A 24,094-nucleotide genomic window follows, 5' to 3' on the forward strand; every position below is an offset into this window, starting at 1 on the left:
AGGGAATTCAGGGTCATTTGCAAAGGGTTCTGAAACTTTGTATTCACTTTTGCAATTGGCATGTAGAATCACACAGATTGGTGTATTACTATTGAATGAAATGTATCATATGGCTATATTTTGAAAGAATTAATGAAAATCTAAGTTCTCGACATGTGTATTACTATTGAATGAAATTTATCATATGGTTCTGAAATATATCACACAGATTTGAGACGCAAACATGTATAAATAAACAATAAACATCTTTGTATCAATAAACACATTATGGTTTTTTTTTATTATGCTATTTTAAATCTGGAAATAGAAAGTTGAAAAATAAAATTACAAATCAATATTAAATTCTAATTGCAAAAAGTAATATGCTTTTGTAATATGAATGATGAGATATAGTAATAAGATTAATAAATACCAATCTCTTACAGTTGCCATTCATCCTCATCAAATTCAGTGCTTTCTTGATTCTCGTCTGTGGTTTCTTTACTCTGAGACTAAGTCTGCATATCTTTGCCGAACTGCATCTCAATGCTACCAGTAGGTCCACTAGTCCCACTGGCCCTTTGGTTTGAAGTGTTGCCCAAACCTCTTCTTTCACATTTGGACCTCTAGATTTGCAGTGCCCTGTCGTAAGGAAAAGTGTGGACATCATACCTAGATGTATAGAGCCTCAAGCAATTTTCCAAATTTTTGTCTAGTTTGTTTCTTAGCTTTGATTTTAGGAACCCCAAAGCACTGAAAACTCTCTCATCTTCCACCGAACCCAATATCATGGTTAGACATAAAGCAGCAAGCTTCACATATTCTGGCATTGAATCACACAAGGATGCGTTCTTAGCTATATATTTCCAAACCCTTGTTACTGATCCCTCTTTGCGGGGGTTCTCCATTTTGGCATATTGTTGTTTCATAGTGTATGCAAAAAGAGATGATTGCTCTCGAAGATGAGTTTCATCTAATATTCCATTTATAGTTACTCCATTCAATTCTCTGGATATACAAAATTGTTTTATCAAAGTCAGTAGCTTACTTCAAAAATCAGATGCACTGTTGAGGCTCCAATAATGAGGAAACACAATAGACATGGCTTCGAGTAGGTTGTTAGGAGGGAATCTGCTTCTAATTTCTGAGGAAAGATCATATGAAATTTTATTCACAGAAGTAGTTACAGTCTCAACAATCTTATCGAAATCTTCCTTTGTAACTCTTGCTAGTTTCTTCCTGGGGCACTTTCCTGGTTCCTCGGGGTCAACTGTGGCATAGAAGTGCATTGGTATCTCAACTCCCCATACATTGGCACATACCTCCCCATCTGCACCGATTTGTAAAAAGTTATCTGGATTGTTCAAATCTGTGAGTGTCCGCCACTTAACAAATTTTTCATCAGATAGTGTTGGTTCATTTCGATAGAGATTGTCGAGGGTCATGCATGTCATCTTACGCAACATAGCATATTCTGCAATATACAAAGCTCTTTTTTGGGCAACCTTCAGAATATTCCTCATTTCCTCTAGCATGGGCAGAAGAGCTGCTAAAGTTAAGAGTGTCTCTAAATTACTTAACCTACCAAGAAGTTCAGGAAATTTCAGTTGATTTGATTTGTCGCGAGTTGTGTGAAATAGTCCAATCAAGGATCGATATTCTGAAAACACTCGATGCGCTAGACCATCCAAAGAGATCCATCTGGTATCATTATCCTTGAGAAGCTTGTTCCCATCAGTTAATCCATCAGCAAAGTGTTGAAATTCCATAAATCGCTTGGGACTTCGATAGAAGTGTGAGTAGAGCTCTCTGATTAAAATTTCAATTTTTTTAACCGAAGCAAACTTGCTCACAATTCCAAAAGCTAGATTCATTTTGTGAGCCATGCAGTGAATTGCCGTAATGTACGATGCAAATGAAGTTTCAATCTTTGTACAAAGACCATTCCTGTGACCTTGCATTACTGAAGCTCCATCTCAAACCAATTTTTTGGCTACCGTCATGTCATCCATACCTCCATATTCAATTAAACTTCTCTTTACTAGTTGAAATAAATTTTCCGCTGTCGCACTCTCCTTCATTTTAGCAACAGATAGTAGATGAGGTTGGCGGGTATGATTCTCTATAGTATAAACATGCATGCATACCCATGAAGTATTGTTTACTGCCGTAACTTCATCTAAAGAAAATGAAATGAAGTTTGACTCTCTTATTTTTTCCTATACATCTTCTATTTCAACCTCAGCAAGACAACTTGCCCATTCCCATCCAATGTTTACTGACTAGTGTCTATTAGGATAGTTAGGAACTTTCAAAAAGTGTAATAAACCACAAGTTGATGGGAAATCTGTCATAGCACGCCCTCTGCTCAAAATATGAAAAACAACACTTAACTAAACAACTTTTCCCAGTTGTTCTATTTGCATTGCTTTTCCAAAAACAACTTCAATAGAACCTTTAACTTCAGCAAGCTTCGTCTGTAATTTCTCATGAAAATAATACTCTTCGGCATTCCTCACATGCTTAAATTCATCCTTTGTTTTCCATCTTATCACTAATTTTTCAACCCCATCTATCATTTGTTTTTCATAAACTTTACCCATATGCTTTTCTATGGTGTCAAATTTTAGCTGCAACCTAATTTCCTTCTTATTTTTCCAAGTGCAAATCTTACACTTGCATTCTATTGGAGGCTCGCCTTCAATTGGATTCTCCACTGGTTCAATGAATGGATACATTGATGCCCAATTAATTTGAAAATTCCTGACTGACATATCCCACTCCTGATCCTTTTTTGATTGTGGTTCACCGTTTTTTGATATGGCTTTTCTTTTCCCCTTCCGTGCATTATCATCAATGGAATTATCACCCAAGTCGATTATATCATTTCAGCTAACTTGGGTATCTACCAGATAATCTTCTTCAAGATCATTCTGATCTGAGATATCAGGTTCGCCGCCATCTTCAACATGCGGTGCAGGTGGCGAATTTTGTACTTGTACTTGTGATGATGTACCTTCCTGATTTTCACCAGTACCACAATCTTTTCCAATGCCAAAGTATGAAGACAACGTTCTACTTTTTGTTGGCCTCTCCTCGCCTTCCCCACATTCAGGTTTCCTACCCCTCTTCCTGTTCGACATCTCCAACAAAATAAAGGCTGCCAAAAAAATATCAATTTGTTGAAGAAGTAATAATAGACTATAATGTATAATATACCAGTTCAAAAATATGATCGATCACCTTTAGGCTTTAGGTAACTAGCAGTCGCCAATACAGTCAACAACAATGATTTTCCTTGGTCTGAAACTTCGCTATTGATCAGAATTCAGAGCCTAGAACCCACCAGATTGTGTTGAGATAGATCTGATCTTTGCATGTATTTATACCAATCCTTATATGGCGAATTCCGTGGGAATTTACCAGTATACAAATATTTGGCGAATCCCGTGTAATTATAACACGACTTATGTAATTTTTGAGGCGATTATAGGTCATCCAAATATGACTTATGTAATTTTCGAGGCGATTATAGGTCGTCCAAATACGACTTACATAATTTTCGAGGCGATTATAGGTCGTCCAAATAATAGGTGAATAGCGAATACAATATAGTTGGCGAAAGTTGGAGTGACTGGAGACACGCGTCGGCAAGATGTCGGGCGAATTGGGTCCCCCCGGATAACAAATCTTCACATGTCTATAGGTGAATTAAGGTCATCTAATAAGGCAACCTCGGAGAGTGTAGGCGAAATAATTAAATTTACCGTGTGTCCACCATATATTGTATTGGCGAAATCATCGCATAGAAACATTTGATTGCATAAAACATATGGCGATCGGGCCGTGACGTTGATAGAAATTGATAATGTTCTGGCGACGTGGCCACCCCCATATGGTACAAAATATTCGCCATTTCTAACAGGGTCGACGTGAAATATTCGCCATTGGCGAATATTCGCCACTAAAGTAATCACTGCTGAGAGGGGGGGTTGAATCAATATCTGACCAGTATTTAATATTTCTTAAATTAAAACATGCAGAACATATTATAATAGTGTACCGGTATGCAATAAATAGAATTAAGAACATCCACATGAAAAGCACACCATAACATAAGGTTTTAACGAGGAAACCCGGAGTGGGAAAAACTCGGTGGGATTTGTGACCTACAATATTCACTCACTGGCCAATAAGAGAATATTACTTACAATAGGGGCCTGCACATGCAGGAAGGCCAACTGCCTAGAGCTCACTGCTCAATGGGAAGTCTCACTAACTTACAATGAGGATTATACAAATCCAATATCTTGTACTGCTTTACAATAGCATCTATAATGCCTAATCCAGTACCGGTTGCTACTCTACTTCTTACATAAACCCTTAGCCTATATTTCGCATAATAGGTTTGCCTAATATTTTTCCTTAATGGTTCTTTTCTCATTACCAAATGCCTACAATGATCTCTTTTATATATAAGAGTCATTTTACAATTTGCCAAGTCGGCTTACAAAGTTTTTACAATAATAAACAAAATATAATATAACAAAATCCTATCGGCCTCTGTGCCGGTATACTTCTTTTTCTTTATGCTGGTGCTGGTGTCTTGAGTGCCGGCGTAGAGTGTGATCTGTTGATGCCGGTATAATGCCTTTGCCGGTGCCATAGGATTGCAAGGTTGCCATCAATGACAAAACCCTCAATCACATACAATGTCTCATTGGAGTGTGCATATGCCAACACAAGGTGTGAATTTGCCTCCGTCGGTGATTCTATTCACAAGCTCTTGCGTGGATTGCCTCTTTCAGCGATTCTATCCATAAGCTCTTGTGTGGATTTCCTCAATCGGTGATTCTATCCATGAGCTCTCACATGGATTGCCTCAGTCGGCGATTCTATCCACAAGCTCTTACGTGGATTGCCTCAGTTGGCGATTCTATCCATGAGCTCTCACGTGGATTGCCTCAGTTGGCGATTCTATCCACAAGCTCTTATGTGGATTGCCTCAGTCGACGATTCTATCCATGAGCTCTCATGTAGATTGCCTCAGTCGACGATTCTATCCACAAGCTCTTATGTGGATTGCCTCAGTCGGCGATTCTATCCACAAGCTCTTATGTGGATTGCCTTAGTCGACGATTCTATCCATGAGATCTCACATGGATTGCCTCAGTCGGTGATTTTATCCACAAGCTCTTATGTGGATTGCCTCAGTCGGCGATTCTATCCATGAGCTCTCACATGGATTGCCTCAGTCAGTGATTCTATCCAAAAGCTCTTAAGTGGATTGCCTCAGTCGGTGATTCTATCCACAAGCTCTTACATGGATTGCCTCAGTCAGCGATTCTATCCACGAGCTCTCATGTGGATTGCCTCTGTCGGTGATTCTATCCACAAGCTCAAGTTATTGTAAGATCGTCACCTTCCAATAACCTCAAAAATACAAGTGGAAATCATTTGGAAGTCGTCACTTCCTTATGATTTACACAAGGCCCATAAGGCATTAAATGATTTCATTAGTATAATACTCAATGGAATCAAGTTTTACCTCATAAGTGTTTCAACTTCAATAGTGAAAATCCCTCTCAATCACTATGATTGAAATTGTCACAAGTTGATTGAACTATCTGCTCCCTCTGAAGCTCAAGTTCTTGTATCAACCTCTTGTCCTCTTTTGAAATACCAGACTCCCTCTGCATCTGGTCTCAATCATCAATTCGTTTATAAGCATCAATTTATTTCTTCCTTTAATTCAATTTTATTGTGCTTTCGTCCTGAAGGTATGTTAGAGAGAGATTACAAATAGCTCATAAACTAAATTATCTCAAACAAAAATACCAATGATAGAAACATACAAGATTTTACTAGCAAATATTATAGCATAAATTACAAACTCAATAATTCATGTGCCTTAATAAAACAAGGAATACTTATCTTAAGTTTAAAATATTTCCTTTCATAAGGTGAGCCCATATAAGAAATTTCACGCATGAATCATCTTTCATCATAATTCCCTTTGAATGATGTAGAACATTTTTATAATTTTGATCAACACTTTCATTATGATCTGCCACACACAGTCGTTAATAACTTTTTCAAGTTACCACATTTATCCAATCTCTTTGGTGAGATGTTATAAAATCTAATTAAAAACATTTACTCCAAGTTATAGCCAGATCCAACGGTTAAAACAAAAGTTATGACATTTTTCCCAAAACTGCTAACCCTAGGTAGGGTTTCAAGTGACCTGCACCAAAGTCATCATATCTTACACAAAACTGAATCAAATTTGATGAGATAAACATATTTGAAAACTAGAAACATAGATCTTTCCATCCATATATTATAGTCCTCATTTTGAGGCCAACCAAGGGCTGTACAATGGAATATTTCAGACTGAAAATTCTAAAAAAAACTGAATTCTCCAACCCTCTCCAACCTCCAAATTAAACTTTATAGGCCTGAGCTCTGATACCATGTTGATTTTCCCAGGTTTTATTGGATGTATTTTAATGTATATATCTGATTCAATCTGATACTTGCATTCTTGGAATTCTATGTGTTCTCAAATTGAATAACATTATACTATATATATTCCTTTGGAGAGGCGTGTCCTTGAACGGACATGTCTCTCCTTTAATTATAATAATTTAATCAATAATATAATGTTTCATCAATCAATTATTAATTTAGAATAATATAATAGATTAATATTGAATATTAAATTTTATATGATTAATAATAACATATTATTATTAATCAACATATATTATATGTATTCTAAATGATCATTCGACTGAAGCTACAAACATTAACAGATAGGAGATATAGATAAGTAGAGAGAGAAGGGGAGAGAGAGGTGGGGAGGAGGAGAGAGAGATAAGAGATGAGAGAATGTGTGTGAGGTAGGTAGAAAAGAGAGGGGAGATACAAAGTATAAGGGTGAGAGGGATAGGTTTAGAGCTCAGGGAGAGGGGAGATTGTGATAGAGAGATGGGGGAGAGAGGAGAGGGAGAATGATAGGAAGAGAGACAGGTCTAGAAATTGGGAGACAAAGTGAAATAGAGAGAGAGAATGATAATAGGAGCTCAATGATTATTGGAATTTGACTAAATTTGAGTAAGTATAAGATCTAGAGCTAGGGGAAAAAGGAGAGAGTGAGATAGAGAGAGGTAGAGAGGGAGGAGAAGGAGAGAGGTATGAGATAAATAGATAGCAAGAGAATGACGCTAGGAGCCTATTGATTACTAAAAATTGATTTAGTCTAAAAAATAATAAGATCTCTTATAATCTAGAGTTTGTGTTATGACTCATAGAGATTTGAAACCATTCTCAAACATCTTGCCAATATATAGATAAAATATAACTTAAAGTATAAGAAAGATAAAAGACGAAGGAAAAATATAACTTAAATGCTTTAGCATTCACGATGAAAAAAAACTAAGGGAAGGCCAAGGCATTAGCATTTAAAACATGTTCCTTTTCTAGTTTTATGTCAGCAAAACATGTACATATTTTTCTTGTTTACCATAACATGTGCGTCTTTTTTTTATTTACCATAACGCGTACGTGTTATGCTTATTTAGCAAAACACATGCATGTTTTGCTATCATAAAAGCACATACATGTTTTTATTTCAAATAGCACGTACATTTTTTTAATTCAAGCAACATGCATGTGTTTTGCCTTGTAATTTACCTTGGATGACAATGCTTAGGCTTGAGAGCTTCATTTCACTCCTTTTTACATGTTGTCTTCTTCCAATTTGGTTTCACAACTTCCTCATCATCACATTTGCATGTTATCAAGTGGGTATTTGTAAAATTATCAACATAATGTCACACGTTTTCTGATCTTTCTAACCATATATATATTTTTAGATTTGAACAACATTAACATATTGATTTTTAATTTATTTTACCAATGTTTCCATAGTTCTCATAGACCATTTTTTTTTAACTTTTGACCTACTTGTCCAAATTTGTAATAAATTATATATTATTGTTCTACACTTCATTCTTTTTTTTTTTTCGGGTGCAAGTTATGCAACCTACACAAATATGTATCTATTTTTCAAGATGCATCCACTTTGAAAAATTATTAAAAAAAAAATACTTACCAAAAAATTACAAAGAAAAAAACACAATTTCTATTACTCACCCTTAACTATGTTTCTACCAAATGGTTTCTCAAATAAATGCAACTATAATTTTTTTGACCCACACACCAGACAATATGTTATATTTTGCTGGAAAATAAGAACACTTTTGTGTGTGGGAAGGATTTGACCCTCTTAATCTTATCCATGTTTGAACAACTTTAGTAGTTCAGAAACTAAATTCAGAGTACTATAATTCTTTTTCTTTTGGTATCTTAAAATTTTGAGTGCAGAGTCTCAAACTACTCCTCTAAGTTTAGGTTTAACTGATTTCATGGGAAAAAAATGGCCACTTATCCTTTTTTGTTCACCATCTTGGTGCACTTACCCACTATACTATAAAAAAAAGAAGAAGAGAAAGATGCATTTTTTTTAATAATTTTTCATAATCTTATAAGCTTATAATTTGAGAGACCTTTTAAGGTTGATTGGGAAATATTTTTGTTAAAGAATACAAATTTTAGTATGTTTGTTGTTAAACACTTTTTCTTGTGTTGTGTGGTTTTTTACCCTATTGTAACTTCTTTACGTGACAATGTTGCATCTAATTGAAAAAAATGGTGAGGCTTACGAGGGCCCATTTAGTTGTTCTAAATTGTTTAGAAGACTACGCGCAAAAACAATCTTCATATAAAAAGTCTATACTACATATTAAAAGTCAGACCAATGTTTGGAAATAGTGATGAGTAGGTCATACCCTAATACAACTTATTGATTATTGTGTACAACGAGTCAAGACAACGAGTCAAGACAATGAGTCAAGGCAACCGCTTTGGTGTAGCCATGTTTGCACAACTTGTATTATAGCTATTTTTATGAGTGGAAAAAAATATTGTTATAATATTTTAAACCTTAGCCAACGGGATGGATTTATTTAGATGGTGTAATATATGTTTTGTAAGATTCGTTAATCTCTTGTAGTTGGTTTTCTCTTTCTTCCCATGTGGTGCACTTCTATGAGCTCATTCATGAATAGTAAAGTCCTACCTTTTGGGGGTGACATATAGGGGAGCTTATACAATTGTATGGTTGGTTAAAAAACATTTTAATTATTCTATTTTACTTTTACTTTTAATTTTGGTCCAATATGATATTATATATGTACATGTTAATAAGGTATAAGTCTATATTGAGTTAATAATTTATTTGGTTAAATGTGTTGAAAGAGGTCAATAGTTTCTAATTTATACCTTATTGTAGATCCATATCAATGTATAACTAATTTTATTATTTGATAAAGAGTAATAGGCTTATGATTATGACCTACTTGTAATGACAAAACAAGTTGTATTACATATCATTGTAATGTTTAATTGGTCTAAGAATTAGAAGATTAAAGTAAAGGCACTAGGAAAACATGATATTGGATGGGGCCAACTCACAAATGCTCTTCTTATTAAGGGTCAAGAAATAGATGCAAACTAAAATTTCTTATTTTGAATGTCTTAAGAGAATTCTAATTGAGCTTTGTAATATTTACATTTGGTTCGTGTTTTATGTGATTTACAATGTGAATACTTAGTAAAAATTTCTTTATATTTGCTACATTAGTATTTTTATGACCCAAATATTGACCTATCTTGTAGCCTAGAGTTTTTTAATTTTCTTAATAATAAATTCTTATGGTGGCGGCCTATATGTTATGATGTAAAGAACAACTACCATATTGCCCACTTTTGTAATGTAATCTATGATATTATTTTATAATAATTTTAATTTATCTTTTATATTGAAGAAATGCAGTGAAATTACAAAGAGTATACAATTAGTAGACTGTCAAGAAAAGAACTAAATATTGCAGCATTACAACAGCCAATATACAGTCCAGAAGAAGGCTAAACAATGCAAGCATTAGATAAGGGAAATAAACTCAAAATTTGCAACCATAATACAAATGTTATGGAGGACCAGAAGCTATGATTGCAGCCATAATTAATGACAATTGAGTTTCTTCCATTCAAATTGGCCATACTATTTTAATGTATAGATTAAAATATTAATTTATAATTTTAGATCTAGAATAGGACCTCAACTATGATATTATTAATAATAATTAAAAAGTAATTTAGCTTTTATAAGAATAGAAGGCAAATTCCCTTCTTCTAAACATTGAATACACTCATTAAGACATAGAATGATTGAGAAATGTATGTTTACTCACAATCATAAAGAATTCAAATACATTTGTATGAAAAGGAGAAATAGATTGTGTATATGTATATTTATGATATTATACATACATTTTAAAACTAAATAAACAAGAATTGTTAGTCATGACTCATAAGCATTTGGACATTATGAATTCAATCTCTTGTCATTAAAAAAATGACATGAAACATGTACACAATATGAAGACTCTTAATGTAGTTGTGATCAAGGATCTTAAGCAAACATTAGATGTGGTATATGGAATTTTATCTTCACTAGCATTGCTAGGTATAAACTAATTAAATTATTCAATTCTTATCTAATCAAATATAATTTATCCTTTATTACTATTGTTAGGTTTTTCACACATGAATAAAGTAGTCAATTTGGTAATATTTTTTTTAATCATATGGATGTTTCCCATTGCGTTTCTTTGAAATTGATATAGCCATAATCCTTTTGAGTTCTGGTTTTAAACATGATCACTCCAAACACTTATGAAATGCCCTATTTAGCTCACTCCTAACCACCTTCAAACTTGGATCTCATCGATAACAATTTGTATATATCATCATATGCAGTTTTCTAATACCATGAATATGCAACTATAATGTAATATAAATTGTGGTTTAATTTTAAAATATACAAATATTATTCTCTCCTCTCCAACATCAATCAATAGACCTCATTATGCAAATTTTTCAAGTGGCATGAACATGTATCATTTACAACATAAACATAATTGTAATTTGTTTTACTTTATATAGAAATTATTAAAGTTTATTTCTAATTAAAACTAGATAGATTGAAATCAAATTAAACTCAAAAATATTTGTCAATAGACAACATTAAACATATCTAATTCTAAATGAGATAAAATCTACATACACATTGTATATCTTGAACCAATAATGTATAATTTGGATTACATAATTAATCAGAAATGACCTACTTAAACTAACAAAAGATAATACAACTGATTTAAACAAAAAAACTATACAGAATGGCAGGGTAATTGTAAATACCTTCTCTCATTTCTTGCTAATCAATTTTTATTCTATTTAATTTAAGTGTTCCTCACCTTCTTGTTTCATACACAGATTTGGCGAAAATGATTTAATAAAACATGTATATTATCTTTTTATTCTATTGCAGTTTATGTATCTAACGTAATGAAGCCAGCACAATAGTCTAGATTGCCAAATATTTAAAAATAAAAAATGAAAAACTTACTAGATAGTTGAAATAAAATCTTGTCCATTTTTTATCCTTGACGGTCTGATATGGTACACATTATCATAGTGCAAACCCGTTTTTCCAGATTGTTTCATTAGCATCACCAATAATCCCCACAGGAACATTGTCCCTGTTTAAAATGATGGAAACGGTTTGCATCTCTCACAATAATTTCTCTTGCAACAATCTTGGAGATAAATTTAGTTGCAGTGTGACAATCAGTACATACTCTAAGGTTCTTAACAACTCTAATAGTTGTTCCAGGTGGACTGTTTAACAAACCAAATGCAATTGCCAACTTTTCACTATGGTGAGACAGAAAGAATTCTTTTTCTTCCTCTTCCACAGCATTAAGTGAATGCCTTGGATCTGGATGATACCCTGCTGCCTTCATCTCCCAAGACAATTTCTCCAACTTCACATAGATCTCTTGTGTTTGTGGATGTGATCTGTCTCCTACATGAAAAACATGTACCATTTTATGGCTTTCAATCCAACTACATCCAGGGATCTTTTTAATTCCTTGATCTTTCATCAATCTCCTTGCCATTTGAACCTCACCCCACCTGCCCACTTCCGCGAAGATATTTGAGAGAAGAACATATGTGGCAACATTTTTAGGATCCAAATCAAAAAGCAGTGTTGCTGTAAATACTCCTAAGCCAATATTCATATGGGATCTACAGGCACCCAAAAAGCACATCCACACAACAACCAGAGGTTTAACTGGCATCTTAATGATAAAGTTTAGTGTGTCCTCAAGATACCCAGCACGGGCAAGAAGGTCAACCATGCAACCATAATGATCAATTGTAGGTCTAATGCAATAATGGTTAATCATGTGATTGAAGTATGTACAACCCTCATCCACTAAACCTGCATGGCTGCAAGCATATAGAACACAAGCAAAGCTTACAATGTCAGGATATGTTCCAGGGTGTTTCATTAATTCAAAGATTTTGAGAGCATCCCTACAAAATCCATTTTGTGCATATCCTGCAATCATTGCATTCCATGAGATCACATCTCTTTGGGGCATTCTGTCAAACAATTCACGTGCCTTTTCTATGTTTCCACATTTTGCATACATGTCCACCACTGCAGTTGCAACTGCAACATCTGATAAAATTCCTCTATTCTCTATGCTTTGATGGATGTCCATACCCTGTTCCAATGCTCCTATTTGGGCACAGGCAGGTAGAATGCTGGCAAAGGTTGTGGAGTCTGGCTTTACACCTGCCAATTGCATTTGCTTGAAAGTTTCTAAAGCTTTTTCATAAAGTCCATTTTGTGTATATCCTCCAATCATTGCATTCCATGAGATAACCTCTCTTTGAGGCATTCTGTCAAAAAGTTCACGTGCCTTGTGTATGCTTCCACATTTTGCATACATGTCTACCAGAGCATTTCCAACTGTAATATCTGAAAAGAATCCTCCTTCCATTATGTTTTGATGGATGTCCATGCCCTGTTGCAAAGCTCCCATTTTGGCACAGGCAGGGAGGATACTGGCGAAGGTTGTGGAATTTGGCTTTACACCCGCCAATTGCATTTGCTTGAAAGTTTCTAAAGCCCTTTCAACAAATCCATTTTGTACATATCCTGCAATCATTGCAGTCCATGAGATGACATCTTTTTGAGGCATGCTGTCAAACAGTTCACGTGCCTCGTCTAGGTTTCCACTTTTTGCATGCATGTCTACTAGGGCAGTTGCGATTATAATATCTGACAAAGAACCTCTATCATTTATACTTTGATTGATGTCCATACCCTGTTCTAAAGCTCTCATTTTGGCATGGGCAGGAAGGATGCTAGCAAAGGTTGTGGAATTTGGCTTTAAACCTGACAATTGCATTTGCTTGGAAATTTCTAAAGCCTTCTCAACTAATCCATTTTGTGCATATCCTGCAATCATTGCAGTCCACGACACCACATCTCTTTGAGGCATCCTGTCAAACACTTCACGTGCCTTGTCTATGCTTCCACATTTAGCATACATGTCTACCAGGGCAGTTGCAACTACAACATCCGACAAAATTATTCTATCCTTTATGTTTTGATGGATGTCTATACCCTGTTCTAAAGCTCCCATTTTTGCACACGCAGGGAGAATGGTAGCAAAGGTTGTGGAGTCTGGATTTACACCTGCCAATTGCATTTGCTTGAAAGTTTCTAAAGCTTTTCCAAAACATCCATTATGTGCAAACCCTGCAATCATGGTATTCCATGAGATCACATTTCTTTGAGGGATTTTGTCAAACAGTTCACATGCCTTGTCTATGTTTCCACATTTTGCATACATGTCTACCAGCGCAGTTGCAACTACAGCATCTGAAAAAATTCCTTTATCCTTTATGCTTTGATGGATGTTTATTCCCTGTTCCAGAGCTCCCATTTTGGTACAGACAGGGAGTACGCTGGCAAAGGTTCTGGAATTAGGTTTTACACCTGCCAATTGCATTTGCTTAAAAGTTTCTAAAGCCTTATCAGCAAATCCATTCTGTGCATATCCTGAAATCAGCGCAGTCCATGAGAACACATTTCTTTGAGGCATTTTGTCAAACAGTTCACGTGCGTTGTCTATGCTTCCACATTTTGCATACATGTCTACCAGGGCAGTTGCAACTACAACATCTGACGAAATTCCTCTATCCTTTATACTTTGATGAATGTCCATACCCTGTTCCAAAGCTCCCATTTTGGCACAGGCTGGCAGTACGCTGGCAAACGTAAACTGATCGGGTTGGAGACCTGTTTGCTGCATATGATGAAACAGTGTGACTGCCTCTTGAGGATAACCATGTCTTCTGTATGCTGTAATAATCGTATTCCATGAGATGACGTCTCGCTCTTTCATCTGGTTAAAGACTTTTCTGGCATTCACCAAACTTCCGCACTTGACATACATGAAAATAAGCTTATTATGAAAAGGTTTGCGTGTAGCAAAGGCGAATCCCCTGTGAACGATGAAAGAGTGAACCTTTTTTCCTTGTGAAAGCGCGTTCTTGAGAATAAATGTCTGCAATAATTGAAGATACGTAGAGCAGTCTTCAGGGGGTTTGTGTGTAGTAAGCAGAATGTGCAGCGGCTCCAACATAATGATGTGAGATTGAGATGAGAAGTGGATGACAATGGCATTTTATTATTGTAATTGAAGCGTGGAAAATGTGCAGTGTTATTCAGCCTTCGTCTTTCACAATAACATTGTTGTAAGCCTGGGAGCATTTTCAGTTGTAGCAGAGATGATAGTAGTGACAGTCAATTCTCCAAGCCCGAGTCTGGGTTAAAAATATTATAGTTTGAAGGGTGTTTTTATAAAATAGTTTTTATTGTATATTGATGGGGGATGGACACTCATGGCTTTTGTAGCTGTTATAGTAAAAGACAATTCATGCTTCTTATTAGTCCCTGCCTTAAGCAGGGAATTAATGTTTTCATCTCCAACATTAGTATACTTTGATAATTGTGCAAATTGAAAAATTTAATCTTATATCAAAGTTTCATTTTTGTTCCTATTAAACTATTTTAAAAATTATTAATTATTTGATTTGTCATTGGCTATTTCATTTTTTGCTGGGGTTTTCATTCTTTTATATTTGAAAATTAAATAGGTATCCAATAGGAAGCTATTATTAAAATATTTAAGTTGAAGACTATAATGTTAAAAGTATTTTTATAAAACTATGTAAAAATCAGTTTTATAACTTTTTCTAGATAATTCTTTAGAGCAGAGAAGAAGCTGCGAACATTCTGGATGCTGCTTCAAACCCTAGTGGCCCACCCTGGCGTTCTTCTACTCAATCGATTGCAACTGATGACCAAGCCTTAGCTTTGCATTCTGACGTGAATTTCTCTGGAGCACCTCTGAGGTCTGTTGCTTTTCTTATTAATTCAATTTTCATGTCTGTCTAAGGACATAACAACAACTGCATGCTCATGATTGGAAGTGACATTGGCTAGTTGGCAAAGTTGCCCTAGCTGTTTTCGGTTTACTGCACTAGGCTGCTTGTGTTAATTGGTAAAGTTTTATTATGTGAGGCCGATAGGCCATTCACACGTTTCCATTTGCTATGTCGGCTTGAAGGATCCAACCATAGCTATCACATTAACATGCTTTTTCAAAATTCAGTTGTATTTTGTGCCTATACAAAGAGTTAAGTATGTTCTCTGCTCGGCTTGTGATCAGGGCATGAATGTTCATCAAATCAATATTTTTTTGTCAGATGTTGTAGTTGTGACTGCCCCGGTAGTTGTGTATGGAAAATGTTGAAGCTTAGATAAAGTGTATGAATTGTTTGACTGAATGCCTTAAATAAATGTTGTCTCAATACATTTTTAGCAAGTGCAAATTGGCAGGCATTAAGCTTAATTTCAAAGATCTTAGCGAACCGGATTGATTTATCCAGGTGAGTTTCTAGAAAATTTCATGCTTTAAGATAAAATGTTTTCTACAATTTCTCTCTCTATTTTCTGATAACCCAAATTCGCAGTGTTGCTTGAGTTTGTTTGTTTTGACCACAATTTTGTCCATTGTACCTTGCATCCATTTGCTGACAAACAAACCTGTGAGGGCAGACTAATCCTAGTCTGCAATAGTTCCATGGCGGCGTGGATAAGCGGGAAACTCAAAATTAAAGAGGGGTCACAGCCAAAATATCTGACAAAAAGGGCTACTGTCGAATCTTCCACAGCTAGTCTGCCAAGAATAAACTTTAAGGGCTAACTATATAATAGCATTGCAAAACCCTGTATGTATGCAGGGTCTTAAAAAACCATGTAATAACAAAGCAAAAAGGCGTAGGAACATAGAAACTATGAAATAGAAAGCCGTTGTTGAACATCCAGAATGGACCAGGCGGACTTCATGAGACTAAGGTTCTCCTCCTCTGTCAAGTGGACATTAACAACACTGAGCACACGTCCTCTTCCCAGTTGCATAGGTAGGATAAGAAAGACCTCTTCTTCAATTCTGTGAAAACCCTTGGCCAGAACAGAAATCGGGTGGCTCTTTCTCTGGTTACGCAGCAAACTCCTGGCCAAATTAGTCATCGAGTACATTACAGTATCTGAATTTTTAGGGTGAAGGTGTATTAAATTCAATATGCAATGGTGGTTTATTTTCATTAGCTAGCTATGTTTTTCAATTTATAAATGCCCAAGGAGAATGCCTCTAAGGAATTTAGGATTTTAATTACTCTTTATTGTATTCTATACATTGGCTAAGCAGATTACCACAAGAAAATAAGACTCTTTTATTGACAGGAACTTCACAGGTCCAGATGTCCATTTGTCCATTTTTATCCTTTTACAGAGTCTTTGAGTTTACATGATTCATTTGTCATTTTCTGAATGCCTTTCCAGATTTTTTAAAATAAATCTATTCTGTGCATATACTACAATCATCGCAGTTTACAAGTAACATTTCTTAGCGGCATTCTATCAAACAGTTCACTGTGCCCTGAGGTAGGGAGGATGTTGGCAAAGGTTGTGCAATTTGGCTTTACAACTACCGACAAGAGCTGTGTGCATTTACATTCAATTTTGAGTCTGAATTCTGAGTTATGTTGAATCTATAATCCGTCCAATTTGTTCATGTTAGACTTTGTTGTGCAGAAATCTTTCTAGTCCAAGATTTAGAAACAGAGTATATATATTGTGATCCTTGTCTTGTACAATTTCGGCATTTGGATCCTTTGTTTGAAAATTTGTTTAAAGCATGAAATCTTTAGAGGGCGACTTATTTTTAATTGAGGTTTGAGTGGATTCAAAGAGTCGGAGAATTCTTTCCTCGCCACATAAAGTTGGAATAGTTCTATGATTTATTCCATTCAATTAGCTTTTAATACCAGACAAGTTTTCTGTGGATTTGAATTTTGGGTTTTACCGTAACTTTATGTTTTATTTTTTTATATCATACCATTCAAGTACGCTAAAACAACTTAATATCATATGTGGTGAAGCTCAACAGAGAGCTAAAGCAGGGAGGGTTTTTCGATATTATGGCCACAATCTCAAGGGATCTGTACTTTATATAATTCCATATCAGAAAGCACTTTCTTTACTCCTTATTTTTATATTTAGATTGTTGTATAGGATTGAGTTCAGCTTCAGTATCGACAGTTTCAACTAGCTAAGTCTCCTCCAGTTTAAGCACCTTCAGTAGTTCTTCCACGACTATTTCATAAGTAGCACCAACACCTCCAAGAATAATAGGAGCAGTTCTGGTTTTTACATAAATCACATTGCCCATTTCATTTTCTTTGATTATCTGCCCCCTATTCCTCTTATAAGGCATCACAGCTACCATTTCCATAATACCTCCCCCCATTTCTAATTTCTTATACATTTTAATTTATTTTTCAAATATTATATTATATTTAGACCACCATCCCCAAATTGTGAAAAAAATTCCACCCGTCCTCAAAATCTGTCCCTGAGTCCCCCCTTTCCAAAACCCTGTTGAACCATGTTTACTTTCGTTGGCATATTTTAACTCTATTTTGACAATATTAGACTATCACGTCACAACAATTCGATATTTTTCAATGTCTGGAAACCTTAACCACATCAAATGTCTCTTTAATAATTTAGTTCTTCATTTCACTCAAAACTCTCAACATTACATTGATAAATAATTTGTACATTGATTTCTTTATATTTCTAACTTCTTTTTAAATTTCCAACTTGTGATATTTTGCATGAATGGGAAACTTCACTGCATTGTATTTTTCATTGATTTAACCATTAATCCATTGACTAGAAAATTATGTAACTTCAAAATTATGCAATCTTTTAAGCTTCGCATTATAAACCTCTACTCATGAATTTGTGGGGCTTCAATCGTCACTTTTGCTTCCATCAATACTCTCCCCTCCATCCTAGAACCTACTAAACTCATACTCTCCAAACCAATAACAAGCCTTCTTTTTCATACTCTTTCAATAGAAAGGTTCCCATAGTTAAAATATTCAAGGACCCACATCTCCCATTTTATAGTTCTTTATAGTTCATGGAAAAAAATTCCAGCATTCTATATAAAGCTCCATAAATTCTGAGCTTCTCATAGTCTAACCTTTCATAATCTCTTGCATTCGAACACAATTAATATATGTTTATACAAGGTATTAATTGTTAAAAACAACTTTTATATGAACAGAGAAACACATAATTCTTATTTAAAATACAAACCACTTTATTATCTTTCAATTTTTTCCACCACATTCAACACACCGACATCTATAAACATTTCAGTGCTGAAATTTTCAAATTCAAAGTACAAAACTAAATAAACAATTAGCATGTAGATAGAAGTTTCCGACTAAATGGCTTTGTACCCTGATTCTATGGAAGCATGATGTCTGGTACTATAACAAAAACCATTTGATCATTTCTTTCAAACTCTACTATGTGCAAACTTATTCCCTGCATCTTTAAATCCGAACAGAAATATAATAACTCCAATAGAAGAGCTTGTTCAACCAACTCCACCAAACACTTTATCAGATCAAGAGGTGAGGTATGTACCATAGAAATGGCCTCCAAGTGAGCTCCTTCTTCCATGAAAGCAATATTACCATTCATGATCAGACCATTTTCAAGTGAGGTCCAACCTTGATTCAATAATGTTGATGCCATACCACTTTCAACAACTTTGGTCATCAGGGCACATAAATAAACAATCTAGGCTTATTGTCGTAGTACAAACTTGAATATATAGGTTGAATTTACCACTTGAATCATAACATTTGCAAAGTAAGTACTTTGAACTTTAGAGTTATATCTAATGACTTTCTTAAATTGCACTGTCTACTTGTATAATAGTTTTGAAGAGAGTTCTTAGAACACTACAACACGTTATCTTTTTCGCATTCAATATCAGTTGTTAACTATTTTCAAAATTACTTAATTGTTCTCCACACTTCAATGCATTGCTTACATGTTTTTAGCTAAAGGCAGGGACTCATGCTGTCTCACAGCTCTTGTTATTATTATTTTCAAAACTGTTTCAGTATTCTCAAACTCAAAAAAATTTAAAACAGGCCTAAGTTATAAATTTAGATTTAAAAAAATATAAAATCATTCTTATTTCAATTTTTTTTTTTATAAAATGACAAAATTGGTTTTTAAGAAAAGAAGTCATTTTAGATTTATATTGATACATGTTAAGTGTCATATGTGTGGAAGTCCACACAATACTATAGACTATCTATGATTTTTTTTTTCAAAATATTTATATGAAGATTCTTAAGTGTAAATCATGGTAAGATATTATTTCAAATAAAAAGCCTTACAAAATACAATTGATCAATATTATGGACTAGTTGAAAATTTGCTCATAGATGATATAATTGAGGAACGCATCCTATAAGGTAAAAAGAATAAACTATTTTCAAAAGAAGATGAAGATATCATCAAAAACTCTTTAAAGGAAAAACTAAAGAGGTCAAGCTTCAATTAGCCATAATAGAAAAGATGGATGTGTTTAGAAAGGAAAACACCAAGGAGGAAATGAAGGAAGCATCCAAACTACAACAAAGAGCTATGTTTATTTCAAAAGAGATAAAGAAAAAGATAAAAAGACAATTGACAAAGCATGTAGTCAAGACCAATGTTATGAAAGCTCTAGCACAGAGTTTGGATTGTGGCTATGAGCACCCTCAATGGAGAATGCAAAAATAGATTTTTCGTCATATATACATAATCTAAAAGAATTAAAAAATCAAGATCTAAAGAAAAAATAACTCATTCAATTACCTTAGACATTGCCATATCCAAAATAAGGTTTTTTTTTATAAAGCACTTAGTGGACTAAAATCACTAATTATAAAACACAAAATGTAATGCTCCAATCTTTTGCTCAAGGTGTTGATAGATAAAACAAAGACACAATTTGGTGTTTTCATAACAAAGTGGTATAACGTACCCATGTACTTTGGTATACCTATGGTGTCCCTTATGCAACACATGGTGACACACTTGGAACCTACAACCATGGTGAGATGCTTGACACACATACCAAATCATTACTATGATGAAATAATAAAAATTGTTAACCCTAAGATAAGTCACCAAGGTTGGCATGGAAGAGACATAAGACCCATAACAATTGGTTTACCTTCTTACCTTCAAAGTTTGGTTTATTGAGAAGAATTAACTATGGGTCAAACTTTGAGACTCAACACGGACTTGGAACCTAGTTCCAACTCCCAAATCCCTTCTAATACACACCCTCTACTACACAAATGGCTAACCTAACTGCAAGCAAATCCCCAACCCTCATTCAAACTTGGGATATGTTTTGAGGACCCTAGGTTCTACCTAAGCCCTAAGACCTATAACAATGATAAAATAATCATTTGTGGGCCTTAGGATCATACACAAATAGGGAACTTATTCCCAAATCCCTAGTTATTTCATCCCACTATGATTCATAGCACAATATAAAACATAGGAAACCTCTCTAGGTGTAAGACCCATGTTAGGACTTAGAATCCTAGATTTTGGGTCCCTGTTTCCTTCTAGACCACATGACCCACAAACTAGATCTATAGGGAATGCATGCCTTGTGAATGTCAAATTCCTTGCATACTTGGGACACGTTACCAAGTTACAAGTCCTCTTTGACCTCTACAACAAGCCAATCATTTCAATAGTGTGAATTTCAAACTCAACCTTGGCCTTAAGACATAGTTTGAAGTCCAATTTTCTCCCCAATGCCCATGACCTACCAACATGGAACCAAACTTCTAGCTACCTAGCCCTTTCCAATGTTTGTAGCTCATCAAACTTAAACATGGACTACAACTGAACAATTAAGCTCAAATCTTAGCATGAACCTGGAACCTCTACAAGTTCTAGGCCCTAGTTTCACCCCAAAACCCAATTTCTAGCCAAAATACAATAGAATAGAGATAAAATCTCTATGATAGAGGAAAAAAAAAGGCTAATTATTTCATAGGACAAGACAAAATAATTTGTAAATGAAATAGGGGATACATTCATGAGGTATTGAAATTTGACCCAGTCACATGAAAACCTCCTAAAGTACATGAAATTCAAGAAAAAGAAAGATTAGAAACTTTCACTATTTTAGATTAAAAAATATAACAAAACTGAAATGAAACTATATGTATAGAAAATATAATTCTTACTGTATGACTAGAAATTCAGAATTGAAATATCATCTTAAGGTAAACACAAAACCCTCGACTTAATGTAAATAACTGACCTACCAATGAACAACACAAAGATAAATGCAAGAGACAAATACAAAATGTAAACTATATACCATTCAACCATTCTCTAAGTTCATCTCCATTGCCTTTGAGTCTTCTTTGAATTGTTGTTATGTTGCTCTTAGAAATTTGCAAGTACAAGTTACATTGATAAAGAAAAGCTCAAATGTAGTGTCTAAATAAATGATAAAGGAAAATATTTGAATATATAGAAGTGGAAGGAAAAAGATCAACGGCTGAGTTTAAATTTAGCCCAGCTCGGAGATCAATGGTTGAGTTTGAATTTAGCCCAGCTCGGAGATCAACAATCAAGATCACCTATGATTCTAAAGTGGAGGCTAAAAATGGAAGATGGAGTGGGATGAAGTGGAGAAGTGGTGGAAGAAAGGAGAAACAAGTGGCTAGTTGTTGGTTGAATATATGTTGGCATTGATGTCAAAGGAGTGTTAGAGTCCAGTTCACTATGGAATCAAATCAACATGTAATTATATAGCCACAACTATCATAATGTCTCTGTTTGAGAATTTGAGCTTTTAAAGTATAGTGACAAGTTGTGAATTTTTTTTAGTATGATAGCAATATCATATTATATCTATTCCATGCATTGAAGGTGATTTGAAAGTACCCGTGGTATGTTACTGAGGTCTATTCCTCAGATAGTGTGTTACACTAGCAACTTGTTCTATTCTGCATTCTACCGCACTTGAGTGTTATGACCTGCAGTTTAAAAGGAGAGTATGTCTACACATGTTATGCAGATTCTAGAGTTTTAGTTGTGATCTAGGTTCTTTCCTAGGGTGTACGTGATTGCAATATCAAATAATTGTATGATTGATATACACCATGTGGGTGATGCTACGTGAATTGCATCCCACTCATTGTGCAGTTTCATCAGAAGATCATATGTATTGATAGAGAGTGTTTTGAAGGTTATTTAGATAAAAAGCAAGTTGTGTATTCAGCTTAAAGGGATTGGTGTCTCATGTGAACTAAGTTGGTGCTTAGATCTTGGTGTCTCTTGTAAGTTGGTGCCTGCAAATTAATTTGGGGATTGGTGTTTTTGGTATGTTGGTGCCTACTTCATATTGTAACTTGTGATCTATTATTTTTGTGAGGCTAGATTTGGGCAGAAGATCTAAGCGGTGATTCATGGTGAGAGGGTCATTTAAGACATGGACAATGAGCTAGAATAAATGGAGTGAGTCTATGATGATGACAAGATATATGTGATCGACAATGAGTTCAATCTAAAATGGGTAATTTGGAGTATATGACGTGCATACCCACTAGTTGTTGCTAGCATCATTGGTGGCATTCTTCTTCTTGACACAAGGCCTCAAGGATTTTCTATTGGATGGGGTTGTATCATGGAGAGGATTGTGTTGGATGGTGTTTAGTTTGCATGGGGTTTGTGCCTACTAACACACTTATCCCAAGATATGCATGAGGTGGTCTACTTGGGTTTTACCACCATGGCCTCATGGATGACTTTTCTCCACATATGGGTGTGGGAGCAAAATACAGTTACATGATTAATTTCACATAGGGAAAGGGTAGCCAGATAACCCTATGTCTATCTATATAACAACTAATGCAGGGACTTCACGAGGTCATAACTTTTGAATCGGTTGTCCGTTTGAGTTGAAATTTGATGTGAAGGTGTATTGTAAGGAGTCGTTTGAATTTCCAATCGAACCTAGTTTGGTTGGAACTCAAATAGAGAAATTTTTTAGGGACAAGTTCCTTGGTCCGAGGCTTCAAAAATGGCATTTTCTATTTTTTTTTAGTTTTTAGAAAGTTGGTTTTTTAGTTATTTTGAACTCATAAGATCTTTATGAGGTTAGAAATTTGGCAATTAGTGCTGAAATAATGTTTTTTACATTTCTAGAAGATTTCATGAATTTTGGGATAGCTTTGAAAATTTCCATAAATAGCAAATTTTGGATTTTCTAAAAAATTGCCCATAAAGGAAATTTTTAGTTGGCTATTAAAATAGGCCTTTTTTTTCATTTTCTTTTGTCATAGAATTCCATTCAGAAATTTATCCATCTCATTCAACCAATCAATTAGCTCCTTTGGTTTAAGACTACCCGCATTTTCTGAAAATTTAACTTGAATTCCTTCATTCTTCCCTTCTAATGCCCTAAGCATCCTCTCTTCAAAATTTGCATGATTTACTGGCTCTTCTTCATGTTCTTCAGATTGATCTGTATCTCCTTGATCTGAGCCTTCATCAGAGTTACCTCCCCTTTGTCTCAATCTCTTAATTTCCATCATATTCGTGAGGTCTACAACCGGCCTTTGGAAGTTTTGCATGTCTCTATGCATATGAGCAAGA

General features: G+C 34.8%; 1 protein-coding gene and 1 long non-coding RNA gene across 2 annotated transcripts; one reads left to right on the forward strand and one right to left on the reverse strand.

Moving 5' to 3' along the window:
- Positions 1-11,506: 11,506 nt before the first annotated feature.
- Positions 11,507-14,867, reverse strand: LOC131061736 (pentatricopeptide repeat-containing protein At1g11290, chloroplastic-like). The gene has a single exon (XM_059213537.1). The coding sequence runs from the start codon at positions 14,616-14,618 to the stop codon at positions 11,622-11,624; it is 2,997 nt and encodes a 998-aa protein (XP_059069520.1). The 5' UTR covers positions 14,619-14,867; the 3' UTR covers positions 11,507-11,621.
- Positions 14,868-15,096: 229 nt separating this feature from the next.
- Positions 15,097-16,851, forward strand: LOC131858675 (uncharacterized). Its single transcript, XR_009359018.1, has 3 exons — positions 15,097-15,390; positions 15,708-15,927; positions 16,097-16,851. It is a non-coding gene; the product is annotated as an uncharacterized LOC131858675 (long non-coding RNA).
- The last annotated feature ends 7,243 nt before the right edge of the window (positions 16,852-24,094 follow it).

This window comes from Cryptomeria japonica, chromosome 10 (assembly GCF_030272615.1).
Source record: "Cryptomeria japonica chromosome 10, Sugi_1.0, whole genome shotgun sequence".
NCBI lineage: Eukaryota > Viridiplantae > Streptophyta > Pinopsida > Cupressales > Cupressaceae > Cryptomeria > Cryptomeria japonica.